The sequence below is a fragment of the Athene cunicularia genome (genome assembly GCF_003259725.1).
Source record: "Athene cunicularia isolate RWA chromosome 3 unlocalized genomic scaffold, athCun1 chr3_part1, whole genome shotgun sequence".
Classification (NCBI taxonomy): domain Eukaryota; kingdom Metazoa; phylum Chordata; class Aves; order Strigiformes; family Strigidae; genus Athene; species Athene cunicularia.
The window spans coordinates 78,741,606-78,762,852 of record NW_020799097.1 but is presented as its reverse complement, the minus strand read 5'-3'; the positions used below and the strand labels follow the sequence as shown (position 1 = coordinate 78,762,852).

The 21,247-nt window shown below is 35.4% G+C and overlaps 1 protein-coding gene across 1 annotated transcript in view; it reads left to right on the top strand.

Annotated features, from left to right (window-relative positions):
• Positions 1 to 20,232, top strand: part of WDR27 (WD repeat domain 27) — a 125,846-nt gene extending 105,614 nt beyond the window's left edge. Inside the window, exon 23 of the mRNA XM_026844571.1 lies at positions 19,642 to 20,232. Coding sequence (XP_026700372.1) covers positions 19,642 to 19,689 — 48 coding nt within the window. The 3' untranslated portion in view covers positions 19,690 to 20,232. The remainder of the gene's footprint in view (positions 1 to 19,641) is intronic.
• The last annotated feature ends 1,015 nt before the right edge of the window (positions 20,233 to 21,247 follow it).

The window sequence follows — 21,247 nt, the reverse complement described above, 5'->3', positions numbered from 1 at the left end:
GAAGAAAAAAAAAAAAAAAAAAAAAAGCAGCCTGACTGCACACAGTGGTATTAAAATAGGAATATAGACCTGTTTCCTAATCTGCTTAGTTTAGCTCAGGCTTGAAGACACTCATGTCCTGGTGACAGGCAGGTGACAGGAAGGCTTCCATGAGCATGGTTCTGGAGAACGGAACTGCTTTTTGTTCAGGAAAAGAGCTGTGTGGTCCCAGAAAATGCATTAGCTAGGACAGTTGTTTCACCACAGCAATACGAGAAGATAAGTCCCAATGGTAATTCAGTGCACAGGCTGCTAAGGTAACTTGTCCTTTTAGCATACCAGTGATTGCTAGGGAGGCATCATGACCTGTGCTTTTACAGGGTATCAGACATGTAGAAATTGCCTGTAAACAAGAAGAATCAGAATACCCTGGTGTGCATAATTTTCAAACAACTTGGGGCTCATTACTTTGAGCTTTCATCTAACAGTCTAGAGTTTTCCAGCTAAATGAGTACTTTGCACTCTATCAGAAAAGCCAGAAGCAACCTTTGTTGACTTCAGTTAAATAGCATTTGTACTCTTTGAAAAATTCCACTTATCAAGAATGATCTACATGTATGTGTCCACAGCTTTCCTTTTCATTTAATATGTAATGCTCTATTTTACCATTGAATTTTTTTTATCTCAGAACACTTGTAATTACTGATGTCAACAATATAAGTCTATTTGGAAAAGTTTAGAATAATCAATCTGTGGAATGGTAAAAGTGCAATGAACGTTCTCCTCAAGATGGCTATGCATACTGAAGTGATCATGAATGAAAAATTCATGCCATATGGCTGATCCTGCATTAGAGTCTTGTGGCTGTCTTATAGCTGCCTGCACTGTAAAAAAATCATCTTCCATTCTTTGACAAGTGGGCTTGCCCATTTTAAAGGCAGGAAAGCACTCAGATTTAGGGTGCATCGCTTTTTAGTGTGTTAGATTCCAAGTCACAATAGCCCATGACTCTGAGAATATAGTCTGTGGAGACTTTAAATGCACCTTCACATTGCTATTCATGAGTTACCTAGACTCTTCTATGTACAAACTGTTGCAGTGTGTCACTAAGTAGTGGGAAGATACTTTTTTCATGTGGTGAAGTCTCGTTATGTTTTATGTTTTTTGACTGCCAACAACTGTAATTCATTATACATGGAAAACACATTTGGCTTCTCTTTTTCTTCAAGGTTCATCTTAAGAATTACATTCAGTAGTTGCTTCCAGAAGTATTTTTGACACAGTGGAATCTCCCCGGGCCGTCTGTTTCTTTCTTCAGGAAAGCAATAATATAATACTAGGGCAATAATTTTTTATGAAATTGCATTTCCATGACTTCAATCAAGAAGATAGAGTTCTGGAGTTCATGTATAAAGTTACATTTTTGTCTCAGGTTAAACTTTGTTGCATGTTAATGGAAGATGCAAATATACATTTCTTTCTTTTCTACCATTTTAGGCCAGAAGAATAGACATGTGGAATTTTTTTATTTTATCATTGTACTTCCATTTTACTAAATTTTGGAATACATGTCTAGTACTTAGTATGCCTAAAAGTCATTAGTAAATATTAAGAGGCTTTAGTAAATTTAACTTACATAAAATATCAACTGAGGTTGTTCCGCATTTCTATTAATTTAATGCTCTTTAAAAATTATATTGGTGTTATTTTTAGTATAGATTATGTATTTAAATAGATTTACTACATTATGGCATGGGCATATAATAAGATTATTAATCACTGTTTATTTTCTTTATTTAAATTTTTAACCCAGAAGTAAAAACCTGACAAAAGTCAGGATGCCTCCTGCCACTGCTAAATGTTTTAGTGATATGTCTGCTTTTATACACCTTTCTTTTAGACAAATAATCTAAGAGAATGCTAATTTTCTATGAATAAGATGTCTTTATATCTTTTAAGATCTTTTAAACTATAGTGACAATTTGAACTGTATATGTATGTATCCTACATCCACTTGCAGTTACTTTCAGGTAGGTCTAGATCTGCCAGGCACAAACCACTTCATTATGCTGCTTTGTGCCTATGTGATCAGTAGTCAACACCTACTTTTAAAAAAGTGTTACTCTTTCTTGCAGCTTTTGTAACACATTAACTTTATTCCAGTTGGAGAAATTCTGTAAATACCATATAGGGATAGAAACAACAGTTCCCTGGACGAATCACAATGGAAGGTTCCATTTACTCTTACGTTTTGTTTTGAAAATGTGAATGAAAGAAATCATAGAAGTTCCTTCATACAAATAGTTTACTCTTTTGATAGTTGTCTTTCTTTTGTGATATATTACTTCATGACGAAATGAATGTTTTAAATGTGGAAGTTGTATGAGAATGTCAGGGTTTAAAAAAAAAAAAAAGAAAAATTCATATACTCTAAGTAAACATTTTCAGTCACTTGAATTTTGAATAACAACAACAACAAAAAAAAAGATATGTGAGTCTGTCAAGTTCTGATACATGCTTCAGTTTTAGGAAGAAAAATCCATTCCTCTGGTGTATCAAGGATAATTAGGGATAGGAACCAACTATTTTGAAGGGGACTGCCTGACTATGCCTGTGTGGCTAGGTTTGCATGAAAGAATTTTAGGTTTTGAGTGTATTTTGCTGTGAGCTAATGTCCAGATTTTGAAGTGGAATTTGAGATTATACACCTGAGAAGGATGCTAGTAAAAACGCTTTTTCATGTTTCCCTCAGTTTTTCTCGTTACTGAGTAAAGAGACAGGATTGTAATAGCAATGATGTCATGCAAACATTAGCAGCCTCAGAGATTAAGGCAGTCGTTTGAAGAATGTCTGACATTACATTTAAGTTCTTTCAAACCCATCATTAAAGAAAATGATCTGGAAACCATTCCTGATCATTTGTCCAGCCATGTGAGTTCTAAGTGTATTTTGCAGACTTTCAAAAATTGCTATTGTAAGAATATAGAAAAAGAGTTTTCTATATTAAAAAATGGTTTATTAGACATCTTCATACTGCTAATTATATATTTTCATTCTTTTGAATTTAATTGAATTTTTCTGTAGTATAACTAATAGTTTTAATAAACTCGTAATCCTTCTTTCTCATATAATAATAATTATTAAGTCCCATAATGTACTCTACTTCATTACACTCTGTTGTTGTTCATCATGCAGTATCTTCAGATCCCTTATTCACCATTCTGATATCTAGTCCATGCCCCCTGCTCAAGCAGGGCCATCTACAGCACGTTGGTCAGGCTCATGTTCAGTCAGCATTTGAATATCTCCAAGGATGGAGATTCTACAATCTCTGGGTGATCTCACAGCAATCTGTTTCAAAATTGCCTTCAATATACTGTAATTATGACAAACACTTTATTAGGGTGCCCCACATTTAAAGTGGAATAGGTAAGAGATAACTGTGGATATGTGGCTGAAAAAATTAGCAACCAGATTAGCAGTTGTCCTCTGATTTGTGCAAATTTGTGTCTCCTGCACAGAACTTGAGCTAGAGAACTAAGAAGTAAGGAGAACTGTACATAACTGTGACATGTTGTGGAATATGGAATTCTTAGTAGAATTCTTAGCTCATCCGTGAAACTTTCAAAAAGGATTCCTTAGCAACAGAAATAATGGAAAAACTTTAAAACTCTTTCCTGGTTTCCTGACAGATAATCAAATGAATAGGGACCTGGAACAGACTTCTAATTGGAGGTGTAGGGACAAAAAAACTTCTAGTTACAGAATGGATCTTGAAAATAAGTGAAACAGATCAACATTTCTTGATCTAGAATATTCTTTTTATTCCATGCCCTATACTCCCTTTGTTGGGAAGTGTCAGTGCAGGTTACTATTTGGTTCATGTGGAAATGAATGAAATTCAAACAACTCCTGTGCACATAGCTGCAGCCATATGCCATAATATATACTGGAGGTCCTCTTAGCATCAGTTTCTCTTATACAATATCAGTTCTTTGATAGTACCCAAAAGCATGGTAGTCCTTGTCTAGAAGAGTTTACTGCTTTATATATATATATATATATATATATATATATATATATATGTATGAAGTAATATATATATATTTATATATATATAAAGTAATATTGAATGAAATATTCAGAAGCTAAAAAAAACTCCTCATGGATCACAGTAGTCAGCCAATAGTTACAGCAATGCAGCCCATAAACAAATAATTTCAGGAAAATATTCCAGTCCATGAATCCTGAGTGAACTTCCTATTGCCATGGGCTAGGCAGTAGGAAGTAGTTGTCTCTGTTGGCAAACAGCTCCCTATTCAGCATGCTGCTCTTATGGATTCCATTCTGAGGTGCATAACTTTTCCTGTGCCATTTTATGGAGAGTCGAGGTAACAATCTTGAGAAATAATTGCATGGTTAAATTTTGTGGCAGAAGGATCATGAGTTACTGAGATGTAACTGACTATGATATCAGTCAAAACAATGAAAATTTGGTTACAATATGGAAACCAGTAGAATTATCCAGTTTAAATCTAGTCAGAAATAAGAATCTGTTCCAAAGGCTCTCATTGTTCCTACAATTAAAAATGTTTTTGTGGCATTCCTATTCCACATTTCAATCTCCTCAAGATTTTTAAAGCAAAGATAATGCTCTGTGAATCTCTTTTTTGTGACTACAAAACAGATGTAGCAGTTGATATGAATACCTAAAGCGGAAGTGGTAATCTTTGTTGGTGGTATAAACCACGAATTTAATTCTAGCTTTTTATAGCTGTCAGTGACCTTCCTTTCAAATCCAGTGGTAGCAGATCTTCATCCAGAAACATGGACATTCTTCAGCTTTTTAGCAGAAAGCAAAGAAGCCCTGACTCTGCATATGAACTCTCAAAGGAAATACCAGATATTGAATGCTCACAGGCTGTTTATCTAAACTGCAAATTCTGAACAAATAGTATAGGTTTAGGTTCCGTTACTCTAACAATGGAAAGATGTAATCATTCTACTGCTTTTATGTACATGAACCAACAAAGTAAGGCATTTTCAGTTCATTCAATATAATATCCTGAGGCAAACCAGCTGTATTTTACATTGTGTTGCGTGATTTTATATATTAATCCATGTGTATTTATAAAGATGTGGTAATACTAACATAACACTCTTGTTTAAATGCATCTTTCTGAACCTTTCTGGGTTCAGTAAGAAAGTCTCTGAGGTGTTCTTTATCTGAGACACAACCAGCACATAACCAGCTTCTGAAGTTTGAAGAAAATAGAAATAAACTTTGTATGTGTGCGTGGATATGAACTCATCCATATAGCCCATGCAAACATGCATTGTTAATGTATGGCATGATTTGACCAATGATGGGGGGTAAAGCAAGGGTCTAGTAGAAGAGTAATGACAGTATGTTGCCTTTTTTACCAATGGGAACACATATGTACATTCACAAAGTGGGTGGGTGTTCCATTAACACTTGAAGGCAGAGACTTTGTAATCTAGGTAATTTCAAAAAAAGGCACATACATCCCACTCTTTCTTGGGACAGGGTTTATATGTCTGCTATATATTGGTTTTTATGCTTAGAGTTTTTGTCAGTTTATTTGTGTCCTTGCAGAGAGACAAATGTCTTCATGTTTTACTTATTTTTGTTTTTCTTCCTGTGCATTGTGACTACATTTTCTCTTGTTTCTTAGACTAAAGTGGTTCTGAACTATGGCTTCTAGTACCATTCTTTCCTGCTCTTCTTGGCTCTCTTTTCTCTTTCTTTTTTCTCTTAACATTTTTGTTTGTAAACTGTGTGCAGGGTGTCTCTCTTTTTGAGAGGCTGTTCGCTCCTTTTTGCTTTCTTCTTGAAGTCAGTTCTCTTGGGAACATTATATCATATTGAGCAAGATGCCACTGCCAAAGCTTGTGGTGTTAGAGATTTACTTTTCCTCTTCTGGCTTTATGTTGGCTGATGATGGTCACATGAACTCCTTTGATTGTCTTAGAGATGCCCATAACTGAGCTCAATGAAAAAGTTTGCCCAAAAAAGCAGGAGTAAAAACCTAATTTTTCTTAACTCTATACCATGAGTTTCATTTCATGTCGGGGAGGTAGGCTGATAGTTCAAGAAGACCAACACTGCTCACTGTATCCCTCATGACTGATGGCAACACCTGCTGTTCAGGAATCAACCACAAAATGAAGTGATAACCCGAGGTGAAATTACTAATGAAATCTGTTCAGAACAAGACCCATTACCCTTCTTTAGGGCTTCTTAGTCTTGGAATCTTACTGAATTCATGCAGCCTGTCTTTATGAGCAGTTTAGCTAGCTGTCATTATTATTATTAGCTAATATTACTTTTTAATCAAATCTCTGATTACCTCCTCCCCCTAAGGCAAACTAATGGTTCTTATCTTTCCTAAATGACCAATATCTGTTGGCACATATTTATCTATAAGACATTAGCAACATATTGAGGATTTAAGTTACAAACATAAAAAGTCAAGGTAAATTAGATCTTGAAAAAAATCCCACTATTGCAAAAATAAAATTATATTTAGCTAGCAATTTGAAAAGAAGCAAGAATATAAGTGAGCTGTTATGTTGTGAGGATACCAACAAGATTAAGATAATGTAGTGTGACCAAAAAGTCTAAAAGAATTCTGTTCTTCATTTCTTATCGATGTTGCTGCAATGGAGAGAAAATGGGAGCCAAATAAGAATTAGTGGTGGTAATGAGGCAAACAATTACAAATAATTTCATATGTGGTGGAAATAAAATTGAAATACCTTAAGGTGATTATCATGATACCTGTAATTGAGGCAAATTAGAAAACCTCTTAGAATACATGCGTAACTGGCACATGAAGTCATACCTCCACTTGCCAGATTTTGTACTAAGTACATCAAATGAGGGATGGCCTCATATTAATATGAGACATCAAACAATTTTTACAGTTTGTCCAATCTACATAAGTGCTACTAAGTCATCATGTGGGGCACTATAGCCAGTGTTGTGCATTGCATTTCAAGAAATGCTTTACGGGCCTCAAGAAATAGTGTCTCTTATGTGATTCCAATGCACTTGATGAAAGCACAAGCTAGCCCTTGCCAAGGGGAGCCAAACTTCTGTGCATAAGGAGGCCAAGAACCATATTTCACAATCTGAGAAACAGTATGTGTAGAATAATATGTCACAACGTGCATCATTACTGAGTAAAACCACAAAATCACTCCTGTCAATTCTCATACAATGAGAGAAACAATTGTACTTCTTCTTATGCTATCTGCAACAAATGTGTCTCAAGCATCAGTAGTACTACACTGCTTTCTCTGTGCCCCTCCAGAAGCCCTTGCTCTAGGCTAAGTTTGTCAGTGGGTCCCTTGTGCATGAATTAGCTGCACCGTGTGTGGATTCCCAGACCAGGAGGGACTGCTCTGTTGCTGTGCTACAGTCAGATGCATGGACAGAAACCAGGTGGCACATTTGTCCTCTACTATAAGAATCAGTGTGGACTATCCTGTAATTGGGATCTGGGCATAAGATAGGTTACCCCACTATCTCAGTGAGGGATGGCAGGAGCCCCTGCCTGGGTCCCCAGGGATGTGGGAGCTGGATGGAATGCTGGCCAAGCTGGATTGAAACGTTGCAGCCTGCAGAAATTAGAAATGTCCTTGCTGTAAGATTTTTTTGTTGTTGTTGTTGTTGGAGATGTGTTGCCCCTTTGTCTTCTGAAGCTACTTCATGTCTGACAGGAAACTTGCTAATTAGTCTAGTGGAAGTATATTAAGATAATTAAATTCTCTGAAGTTACTGTTGGCTTTCTGTACATCTGTAGTTTTGCAAAAGAAGTCAGAACAACTGATGAAGTGGCTTACATATAAATACTGTAAGATCTTAATTACAGTCCTGCCCTGCCAGGAAATCAACTGGAGTTTTGCCTTTATGATACTAAGGGTTAAAATCCCTGCCTTAGATATGGTGGCCTGTTTAGAAATTTAAATAGGGCTGAATGCACTGGGAAGCAGTAATGGTTTGCCTGAACTTCAGATGTGAGCATGGATTAGACATAAGTGGCCCACTCTTGCTTTTAAATTTCTTTTTTTAGCTTGAATACCTTTATCAGTATTTATTGTGTTTTATTTCTCTTCTCTGTCCTGTAACCCAGGAAAAAATTAAATAAGTTCTTCCACTTTTCTGGGTGTTGTTCCTCCCAGTTCTTCCTTATTTAACTTTTATGTCTGTAGTTTCCTAATTTGAAACCTGAGATATACAGTAAGACATTTACTGTGATTGCCTTTTGAACAAATGTTCAGCAGGCACTAAAACTCTCATATTTTTCTTGGATTCTTCATTATGTTTATGTAAGATCCATATAAAGTTATATTCACAAAACTGGAAATACTGATTTTTTTTTTTTTTGGTCTTACATCAATCTCTATCCACTCTAATTTCTTCCCTACTATTTCCTCAAGATCTAAAGAAGTTGGAGAAAATTTACCACTTTTTTTTTTCCTTCTTGTAGATAAACTGACTGATACATCAATGTATGATTTCAATTAAAAGTGAAAAAGCTGAGATGTGCATTTGAAAGGGCTGGATAATTCTGATGGAAGGTTACTTTAAGAATTTATGTATAGTGTATTTACCTACTTCCATTTCAGTTGCCTTGTAATTACACCAATGACAAATCAAAAATATATCTTTTATACTGAAAATTATTTAACAATCTGTGATTTCAAAACAAGGGACTAACATACATGTCTAAAATAATAATATGTAAAACTTAAATACCTCTGTGGTATGGAAGGTGAAATGTGGTGTTCTCTTGTAACAAGAGATGTGGTTTGTAGAGAGCTTTCCCTTTTAATCACAAAACATACAGAGTAGTGAATTGAATTTATTGCTGTGCTTCAAAACCTTGACCCTGTCCTGGGTGTATAATTTCTGGAAGAGAAAAGTGTAGTTCATCCTCTAATCTCACACTTAGTTCCTCTGTATTGTCATTTGTGATTTTTCTTTACACAGTACAAACACATTTCCATTAACAGAGTGAGCCCCCTCCCATTTCAGAGTGTAGTATGCTGTGTTTGATAAATACTAACCCGAAATAGAATTAGGTGCTTCAAAATGTCAAGGTCTGTGCATTATTTGAGCACTGCCCCGAGGTGTTAGACCACCAAGATGGAGTGTTTGTTGAGACAGAACTTTATGTTGGAAACAAATTTAATAAATAAAAGATTATGAAAAAAACAATTGTGCTTAATGAGTCCTTTCCTACTAAGTTCACTTTTTATTGCTAAGGGAGTTTTAAAGTAACTGTCTTTTACACTTCAGGTTTCTGCTTGCTGTGAAATCAATTAAAAAAAATAGTTTTTGACATAAAACCAGGTATGATGTCATAAAGTCCAAGCCAATATAATAATTTAATTAATAAATTAAAAGTTTGGAGAAAGAGAATGTCTGTAGTGAGCAAAGCTGACACTAAAGAAAGGAAAAAATAATTTATTTAGGTTAATGATAAAAATTTTATATGACACTCTCCCAGTAGTCCTGTCAAACAACACTTCATATATGAGAGTTCTTAAAACATGACCGTGATGTTGATTGAATCTTTCTCCAATGTTGGCACAGCTTGCCCTATCCTTTTATTAAGTCTGAGGTTGGGTTTGTTTTGTTTTTTGGTTTTTTTTTTTTTCCTCCAGTTATTTTTAAAGTTGTCTCCTTTCACTTGTATTCCAGCGCTGGGATTTGATGTAGTGATATGTATTTAGTTGTGTAAGGAGTAATTAGCACTACTTTGTCCTAGTGCTCTGGACACATGAGGGTCTACTGCCAAAATGGCATGCTTTCTGGAATGGAAATATTTAATATGGCCTATTAAAAGAAAAACAGCATTTGGGGGCCTATGTAAGCTGTCATTAATTGTATAGTAGCAAGCAGTAAAACTAGATTTTTTGATCACTGTGAGTTGTAAAGAGTAACTCTAAATTTGTGTGCTGTTCCAGTTACTGGCTTTTTTATGTTAAGATCTGATTCAGTGCCTCTTGAAGGAAACTCTCTTGCTGGACTTAACAGTGATTTGCTTATATCTTAAAGTCGAAAAATGTGCAGACCTTTCCATAAAATCCTATTCTGCATGACATCTATCCTCAGAGCATTTGCATTTCTGTGGTGTTGACCTATCTTCCACTAGTGGTAGAAGCATTATAATTACCTTCTGTCATGTATTTGTTTCTTTATTATCTCTAGAGGCAGAAAAATATGAAGTGGATTGTATTTTTTGAGATGAGGGTATTTATTTTTTTTTTCTATTATCTTACTGATTGAGAATTTTTATATACTTACACAGATTATTATCTATGTCTGAGGAGGTAAAGTGAAACAAATTAGATCCATTACAGGACTTTGTAGTTATTTGGGGTAGCTTATTCCTTCAGGTTTCCTTCATCAATATCAGATTTAAAGGAAAAAAATTACTGAACTTTAGTAAGAATATAGATTTAAGATTGCTTCACATATATTTTGGTCAAGTAGATTTCACACATCAAAAGGCTTATTGGTAATTACTGGTTTTACTTGCCTATAAAAATGTCATGGCAAATATATATGAGAATTTTGCTTTTTTTGAGCACATAAATAATACTTACTAAAAGCTGACAGCAAAGAGATGAAGGTGTTGAAATGCATAATACAGTTAAAAATATGATACCTCAGGGAAACTGCTCAGGAGTTTCCAGGAACATCTGTCCAGAAGAGATGAACTTAAACTGAGTCATAAGGGAACTAAGATTTTTAAAACTTAAGGTTGGGTTTGGGATGAAAGTTCAGGTGCAGAAATTCTGTATTCTCAGAGATATGTCAGAGGGTAGAAACAGTCAGGCAGAAAACAGAAGTTAGGCTGCCCAGAACTAGTGATACATTTGCACAAATATGAAGAAATAAGGTGGGAAATGGAATGGTCAGCACTGAGTGAAGGCAGCCCTGGGTGATCTGTTAGGCTTATCACACATTTGGTGGAAGAAGTGTAATCAGTGACACACTACAGTACAAGGTTACAAAATGTGTGAGGAACATAAGAGTAAACGCTGGCAGTGGAGGTATGGTTTATGCTAAAGATAGAAAAGAGACAAATTAATAAACCTCAACAAGTAACAAGGAGTCCTGTACAGGCAGAAATTCCAGGCCTTCATGGGGAGAATAGAGTATTGAATTTATAATCCTAATAACAAGACCAGGATGTCAACACTTTGTTACAATAGAACAGTGTGGCAGGAAGGTCCATTACCCTGCTGTATCAGGACATATGCAGAGATCTGTAATGCTAAGAAGGACTGTTTCATGGTGAGGGACACCACCAGAGTCATCCCTTGACTACATTACAAAATATGTAGAAAACGTATCTGGCTCAGGAAGCCATAGAATCATTTAGGTTGGAAAAGACCCTTAAGATCATCAAATCGAACCGTTAACCTAACACTGGACTAGGTCTAGTGCTAGATGAGCCTTGCTAGATCTAGTGTAGGTGCACCTGCATTCAAGCTTCAAGAGAATCTCAGTCTTTCCTAGGTGTTTGTTTATAGCACTCTTGGGGAAGACTCCAAGATGGACTCTAGCTAGGTGAATCTTTGCTCCAGTATATCTGTTCTCCTTCTCCAAATAAAAACACTTGAATAAACACACTGAGAAGTCTGGACAGAGATTTCAAATAAATATGTTCACATGGTTTGGCTTTGCCAAGTATCTGTTTGTTGTAGCGATTTTAAGAACATTAAATGACAAGAAGCCCAGAGGCCATAAAATTAAGACCTGTTGCTTTCAGATCCGTGTTTCTTGAATTGCAAATTGCAAATAAAACCACAAGGTTTTACAAATAAGGTTTTGCTATGCTATTGAAGATTCAGTAGGAAGCTGAGCTAGATGACCTCTCTAGGTTGCATTGTTATCTTTTTATTTAGGCATATGTGGTTGATTTTCTTGAGAGTCTAGGGAAAATAAAGTATATATGGAGGATCTGTTACATTATTCAGTTTTCTTATGAGGTTCTGCACATATAGGTGGTCTTGAAAAATGTATTTACTCTTTGGTCTTTCCACAGCTCCAGCTTGCAAACTCTAAGGCATTGTTTGCCCAATATAAATTCAGTCAGTTGAATAATTTGGCTTTCTTTACAACTATCCTTCCTACCTATTCTGGAAAAGACTTTCTCCTTTTGAAGGCACAAATCCTACCTAGAACTTCTCTATATATACATCATCAATGACTCCTTTAACAACTGTTTTTAAGTCTTATTTATGGTGGCCTCTGAACTTGGGTCCCTCTAGATACACAAGCCACCTCTGCTACGCAAGACATATCAAAGATAGATATTAGAGACACTAAAATTTAGGTGAGGTGATTTCCACCTAAACTGTTTAAGACAAGCTCAGATTCACTTTCTGGCAGTCTTATGTTCTTCAGTGATTTCTGTCTGGAAATCAGAGATATGGATTCTGTGTTTGAGGGAAAAAGAAATACAGCAAAGTACTTGATCTATGTTCTTCATGCACTGAGCATAATGGGAGTAAAAATGTGAACATATCATCTTATGGAGACAGAAAATTCTTCAGCTCTTGAATGACATATGTACTCAGCCCCTATATGATTATGTGTGTGAATGCTATACCTCAAGGAATTATGGTTAAAAGCTGCTAACCTGTTTTTCATATTTTCTCCTCAGTTCTCATTTCTGAAATAAAAGAGCTATCTTAACAATAAAAACTTCTATTCTGTCATCTGTTTGCAGAAAAACCCCATGTGGCTTTGATCTAACTGATTGAATGCTTAGAGTGTAGCTGTCGAATTAAGCAGTCATCTTTCAAGAAAGCACATCTTTCCAATGTGCTACTTACATGTCTTCTGTTCTTGGGTTAAACCACAAAATCAGAGTTAGTAAATCCTTCATGTACTGTAGATCTTCAGAGGTAAAGGTGGTGAATGCTACATTGGTTGACACGATTTTCTGAACTGGAAAAATACAATGAAAGTCAGTTCCATAATGTCTCCTCTTCTTGTTGCTCTTGATTGTTGCTAGCTGTCGAACCAATGCAAAATTCAAGAGCAACAGTAAATACTACAATATCGGTGGTTTTGTTTTCATTGATAAACACTAACGTTTAGTGGTATTCTTACCAATTTCATTTCAGCCACTTCGTTTGTTTCCTGACAGTTTTATATTGCAACTGTGAGTGTGCCACTAGTAAATCCAGAGATTACATCTATCCATTCAAAGGTGATAAAACCAAAAATCTACTGTAATAGAAATGGACTATATCCATTGAAGAGAGATCTGAGTTCTTTCCTAAAATATATCAGTCTAGGTATGACCATTTTTTATTAAGAATCTGGAGTTTTATAATCTTCTATAAGGATTTATAGGTATTTCATATAAAAATAAGTGCAAATATATACCTAATTGATGGTTTAAATCATTACAACTGTAATTTTATTTCTGATATAAGTTTACTTCTGAACTAATTCAAATTTGTCAGTTTTTTAGAGTCTCGGCACATAAAGATTTCAATTTGCATTTGAAGTTTACAGTTTTAAAAATAAAAACAGAGGTCAAACTCTTGTAGGATTTACAGCACTGATTTGGAATGTGGCTTGTTGCCAATGGCCTGAAACTGAGATTTATTGTATGAGTGAGTAATGTTTGTCTACTGTATTATGTGAAATGAAAGATTATTGTGTACCACACTCCAAACCCATTGAGCACACATTGCCTTCACACACACCCCCCCAACCCCCAATTCTCATAATTAGCTGAAAATCATTAAACTAAAGATACCTGCTGTGTGGTATAGATGGAGAGATATGAGTTCTATCTATATTTTATCTGAGTAATTCCAAGTTAATTTTCAAAATAAATACATACTAAGATGATATTTGGTTGTTCTGACTTCTGTGTAGGTTACACTTGAAGCCCCATTGAGAGTTCATCTCGTGTTTGGTTATGCTGTTGTGTAAAGGGCATGGATAAGAGAAGTCTGTGACACTGAATAGTGTAGAGAAGGCTGAAGCATTTAGCTTAATCTCTGCTTTCTGAGATTATATGAAAAAAAATGAAGGGAGGATGAATTAAATTTACTTAAAGAGTCTCAAAAGAACTCCAAAACTTACTATAACAATGTGACTCCAAGCTGATCATACACATAAATGAATCAGGTATTTTTTAGGTTTGAAATCAGTGAAAAACAGCTTTCACTTTTACCATTAGTTCTCTAGACCTGTCTCTGTTGCTCTGACTGACGATACTTGTCCATCCTTAGTTCCTACATGAGGAATCCCCTGGCACGTCCTCCTGCAGGAGCTGGTGCCAGTGCCAGCAGTACCGCTTCCCAGCGCGCCTTCTGTGCCCAGCGCTGCCAACCGTGGGGCGGTCTGTGGGGTGAGTGGGACACTCAGTGTGTGGCAGGATGGGGTCCCACCATCCAGCTGCAGACTCAGTGCTTCTATGATGGTCAACTGAAAAGTTGCAATTGCAGATCAATTTGATGTGTTGGGTTTTTTTTGTTTGTTTGGGGTTTTTTTTGTTTGTTTGTTTTTTTTTTTTTTTGTTTTGTTTTGGTTGTTTTTTTTTTTTTTTAATCTTTCTTTTAGGACAGAAGGGTTTAGCTTGTAATCAGAACCATTCAGTATGTTAAGGGGTCTGGCATAGCACTTCTTGGTTCTATGAAAATCAGTTATTCTGATTTTGAATAGCTTTTATAGATACTGATTTTGGTATATGTTAGTTATACAAAATCACTTGAGTGAAAAAATAGTAGGTACATTTTTTTTTTTTTTTAATTTGACCATTGATTACTGTTTATTACTGAATAGCACAATAACTGTGATGAATGGAAGGAGTTCCACATGACCAGTTTCAAAATATGCTAATTTAATAGATCGTAACACTACAGAAGATTAAACTCAGAATTTACTGCTTATGCTCTTTTCACAGCTGTGTAATGAAGTAGCATTTCCTTTGAAAAGCATTTATTTCTTGTTGAGATAGGTTTTGGTGTATTGAAGGACAAGGCAATGGCAAGCCTCTCTAACAAGCGGAATAGGAGCCCAGACAACGTTCAAAAGATGTTCTTGAACTAAAGTCTACAATGTAACATTGCCACTAGGATGTTCGAAAGCAGATGTAAAAAAGTGCAAATTAAATTAGAAAATGTGTGTGTTCGTCTAACTTGATATGTTTATTTTACCTCTCACGTACATGGTGGAATACAGAAAGACTCTAAACTTCCATCGAAGACAGTCAGCAGTCACATGTTCTTGTGCAAAAGTTGGACTTGCAATTGGTACTTCAACAACATTTAGGTTATTTATATGTAAATATTTCTCCAGGCATATATGCAAGTATTACTAAATAACAACTCAGTATATTGTATTTTCATTTCTGCCTCAATCACTTTTTTCTATCATATCAATAAATGCCACATAACAAAATGAAGGGAACACTAAAATTCACTGACTAGTCAAAGCATAAATAGATGCTTTCCTTAACAGTGAAAATACAATTTGTGGCAGCTATTCCTATAAATTGTATGTAACAGCTTGACCTGAAGTATTCTTTATCCTTTTGAAGCTCGAGGTATGATTTTACAGAGACATACTGGTCCACATTCTCCGCTTCTGGCAGTTTTGGTTCTATTTGTGCCCTCTTATTTTCAAAGAAAATTTTGAACAATGAAAACTAAAAATAGTAAGCCCCTAAAACCTATATTCCCATCTGGTCTACTGAGATACTGGATTTTTGGCAAGATACTTTTTGCTGTGCAGCTAGTGGCCATTTTCAAGATTTTTATCTCTGCCTATTATGTATATTTATGTATTTATACTAATTAAAAGAAAACAAAATCATATTATGTTGCTGTAATGTGAAACTAGCTGGAATTGCTTTGATTCTTATTATTTCCTGAAGTACGTTGTGTCTTGAAGCTTACACTGTATACATATAAGAATGTGTGAAATATTAAAACAAAATAATTATTATACACATTTCTATACAAAGTCAACTATTTCTGTTTGTGGCTTAAAAAAATGCAGGTCTTTTTTTTTTTTTTTTTTTTTTTCTTTTTTTATGTGGCACCACTACAGAAGCGTATTTACCACCATCCAAAGATAATTCTAAAAAAACCCATAGACTATATAATTATAAAAGGAAATTCAGTAGGCAATGTCTCCAAATTCCTCCTGTTAACTGACAGCCTTCCAATACTGCAGGTCACTGTTTTAACTATTGCATTAAACTTTACATCTTGTGCATCCCATCAAATAGAGGAGGGCTGTGTACTTTTTCTCCCCCTGTTCTGGTACCAGATGTCATAGGTGCTTTATAAACCTTCAAGCTTCTGTAAAAAGCTCTAACATGCACAAAACCTACACCTACTCAGCCATACTTGAAGGTCTTTTCTTCAATACTCATATATTCACTGATATGAAAAATAGTCTGTGATCTCATACACCCTATAATATTCCATAATGTTCTAGTGTTTGTCCCATAGGAAATCTTTACATGGGTTTCAAGTTATTCATGGAACCGATGACAAAATTTGAATAAGTAATAGTAAGACAGGATTAATTTTTTAAATTTTAAGTAGTATATTGACTTACGTACTATAGAGATTTTGAATATAATTTAAAACACAATTTAGGAGTAGCATGTTTGGAAGCTCAGGCATTTGAATAAAGTAACATGCTTGTACTTTTTGGAAATGTAGTATTTGGCATAAGACTTTTTCTTTTTTTCTTTACAATATTATTCCAATTTCTATGGATTCTTAATATAGCTGAGCACATTCTCTTAATGAATTTTGATAGCTCTTAAGTGTAATAATTCAGGAATTTCAAGGGTCCTACAGGTTAGATTTTTAGTAACTCTTTTGATCTGTCGATACAGATTGCAATTAACTGTACTGTTATTGTATTACTCTTGTACTATTATCTAAAATGCCTACGTTGTCTGAAAGATACTGACTGCAACACTTCTCAGGAGAATGATGCAATCAAAGGGCAGCCTCTTTTATCTACTGGCAAGGAAAGCAGGTTGAAAAGGCAGATAGAGAAGGGGAAAGAGAAGGAGGACTTGTGAGACAATTAGTGGTTTAGAGTACACGACCAACAAGGAGAGATCTGAAAGCCAGAAGGTGGGCATTTTTAGTTCAGCCAACATTTCAATGATTCTGTGTTTGGTGTTGTCAAAAGTGTGGAAAGTGATTAGACAGAGTTGAAAGATCGTTTTTAATGGCTAATAAAACCAGAAGGAATATGGAAGAAGCATGTAATAGTAGTGTAGGGAATAGGTTTACATTTATTATAGCAGGTGGAAGCCATGCAGCGTTTTGGTACTGGCAGAGGATATAACAAGGAGGGACTGACCACACATTGCAGTTTTTCAGGTTCAAATTGGGCATTAGGAAAAGAAAAGTCACTAGGAGGGCAGTGCAACAATTTCACTGTAGTTTTTCAAGATTTAGCCAGACAAAGTCATAGCTAAAATCTTCTAATGTTTTCAGTGGTTGCACCTAGAGCAGGAAGATGGACCAGATGACCTCCTCGGGTCTTGTAAAAATTCAGTTTGTTTATAATTATTAATATTTTATTTTTAATTGAAAACTAAACAAGGTTTCTATATTATCTATATTAAATGTAATGTATCTTAAAATAGAAGCCATGTCTGATTTCTCAGATTAGGTCAGTTCTTTTGCGATTAGATGAAATAATAATAAAAGCATTTTCTTTTTTCTGACAAGAGAAATGGGTACAGAAACTCAGAAAGGATACATTACTCAGATGTTTTATAGGTACATCAACTTTCCAATACTAAGTTACAGAGGTAGATAAGGAGGTAATAGAAGTCTTTGGAAAGATGTGATAGTCTTGGATAGATGTAAAAATACAGGTGGAGGAATTAGGTTGGACAGTTCTGGGTAGTCTATAAGATTACATAAGTGAGGGTGAGAAAGAATAAAATAGGAGACCAAAAGTCACTGTCTTGGGAGATAACAGTTGTGAGAGATTAAAAGAATTCATCACTGGAGATGCTGAAGGAGGAAACACAAAACCAAGAAGATAATTTATTGACTACAGGGCCACTTTATCCAAAGGAATAAAATAAATGAGTAAACACATCAAAGAGCAGATCAAGAAAAGTGAGGATGAGAAAAGTTAACTAGATTAACTGATTGAAACATGAGATAAGTTTTTGGTTCCAGCTCTTCAGATTTTTGTCACTGATATGAATAACTGTAACTCCTAATAAGCAAGGACTAAATGTCCTGAATAAAAGGTGCCATTTGCAGATCATAACCTTCTGAGCAACAACAGGTTTTCAAGTGCTTGGTTGTAGAAGTAATTGCAGAAAGCAATATTTGCTCTTATTTTATAATTAAGATTTTGTAAGACTGTCGTAGTTTAACCCCAGCTCACAGCCAAGCACTATACAACAGCTTGCTCACTCCCTCCCCAGAGGGATGGGAGAGAAGAGAATCGGAAGAGGAAAAGTGGGAAAACTTTGGGGTTGAAATAAGAACAGTTTAATAATTGAAATAAAATAGAATTAAAATACTAACAATAGCAATAATAACAACAATTATTAATAACAACAACAACAACAATAATAATGATGATGATGATGATAATGATGACGTAATGAAAAGGAAAATAACAAAGAGAGAAAAATAAAACCCAAGGAAGACAAGTGATGCAAATGAAAACAATTGCTCACTAGCAACAGACCGATGCCCAGCCAATCCCTGAGCAGCAGCCACTCTGCCAACCTTCCCCCCTAGTTCTATTGCTGAGCATGATGTCATATGGTACAGAATATCCCTTTGGTCAGCTGGGCTCAGCCGACCCAGCTGTGTCCCGTCCCCACTTCCTGTGCACCCCCAGCCTGCTCCCTGGTGGGGCGGTGTGAGAAGCAGAAAAGGCCCTGACTCGGTGTAAGCACTGCTCAGCAGTAACTAAAACGTCCCTGTGTTATCAACACTGTTTCCAGCACAAATCAAAAACATAGCCCCGTAAAATCTACTGTGAAAAAAATGAACTCTCCCTGAACCAAAGCCAGCATAGACTGATAAAAGGAAGGTAATGAAGTTGAAGGCTCTTTATGCATGTCTTTGAGACTTGCCTCCTCATAAATACATGGCCTTTTTCAACATACTTTCTTAAAAAGGAAATTCTTATACTACATTCAACACCAATAAAATTCAGAAAACTGCACTTGTTGGTATGTCTGATTAAATTCATAGTATTTTCCATCTTCATTTATTCCAGCTCTTTCTTATTTCTTCCACATTCCCTTCTTGAGTCATACACAGTGAAGTCTGTTTGACTGTCTATGTGGTTTAAACATATGCTTTGGTTTTACAGACCGTTGATGTGTTAGTGGATGTTTACACAAATCTGAAAATAGTTGGAAAAGAAAAATCCAAGTAAAATGGAATTTTGAGATTAGTTTGCTTGAGAAGCGTCTATAAGTTGTTCCTTTCTTGAAATGAATCCTGGACCTCTTAACATAGAACTAATTTAGCTATCTTCTTAATAATCTTCATTCAGTTCATTGCCCTAAACCAAACTTTACTCACTGGAAAGATCTTTATTAAATTCGTATGTTCTTTTCTTTTGAACTGCAGCTCACCACAGCCACCTTGGATGGCAAGCTCCAATTGTTTCTACCCTGATATTTGCCAGGCTGTGGAGCTTTGGCCCTGGTCCTTTGAGAATGATGACTTGCTGAGAGAAAGGAGACTGGTAACCGGCCACAGGCAAGCAGCATAATATTCCCTTTTCAACTACAGTTTTCTCCTAACTTTGTTTTCTGCAAGTTCCTCAAGCTGTTCTCAAAGTTTTCCAGTTGTACAATCTGTTACCTTTATTGCAAAAATATGGGCAAATGATCAAGACAAGAAAGAGACTATTCATTCTGACTTCGTTCAAGAAATCACCACAGAAGTGGCTTTCAGAGGACCTCTTGGGTGCTTATAGTTTGTGTATTCTGTAGTACTTTGCTAGGCTAGGACCACTTTAGTTTGAAAATGCAGTTAAAAGAAAAATCGGTCCATTGTCAAAGCTAGATCTGTCTGTGACCAAATATTTAAATTAATCTGAAAGAGAGAAGAATTGTACGTCTTTCTGAAATGCCATGAAAGTCCTGCTGCTATACTCCTTTGGGGTTACTGGAATCAGCGTGGATGTTGTCTGAAGGCAGAATTTTACTGGTTTACCCTTTGAGCCACAACTCTGAGTTTCTTAGGGGATATGTGAGAAACATCTCTTTAAAATATTACCTTGTTGCTACAGTTTGATTTATTAAACCAGCTTTAAATGTAAAGAAATTATTCTGGTCTTTAATAACTATTTAAATATTATATTAAAAAAGTATTATGAAAATAAAGTTATGGGAAAAAGATGTTAATTTCTTGTATTCTTCCTAGTTTACTTGTTTCAATCTTAGAAGAGATTTGTTAGACAGCTCTTTTTTTAAAAACTAGACATTCTAAGTGTTCATTGACTCTAGGTCAGAGTAGAGAGAATGTATATGACTGGTGGAAAGAGACAGATTTTTTTCTTTTCCTTGCAAAATTGTTCTGACATTTTAGTTAAATTTACCAGAACAGAATCACCAAACTTTATTAATCAGAATAATTTTTTAAAAAGTATGGAAAAAATTGAATTACCACCACCCCTTTAATACCAATGAGTATGGCCAGATCACTTTCAGTACTGCAAAGAATGTCATTTTTAATAGGCATCCCCAATTTATACATATAATATTCATTATAAGTAAATCAAGGTATTTCTATAAGTTGTTTAATTTCCATAGCAAATGTTTTTTTAAAAGATTTTAGCTGGCTTTTGTGAAGCAAAATCATATACTGTCACTATGTTTCATATTCAGATATTCTCCACAACACTGTGGTCTCATCAATAACCATAGGAGTGTAGTACAGCTAGATCGTACTCAGCAGGAGTCTGAATATCAGAATCAGGCCTGGTATGATCAAAGCAAATGTGGAATAACCAAGAGTTCACCTTTTATGCTGCAGCTACATATAGTACACTCATGAATTATCAGCAAGATTGGAATTTTTATTTCCACCAAGGGACCCTGAGGATGGTATTCTTCAAACTTCGTTGAGCTGACTTCCTCATCTGCATGCTCTGGATTCCACACCAAACATAACTATTCAAATACAGAAAAATAGCACGACCCATAGCTGTATTTGCAAGGAAAGTGTT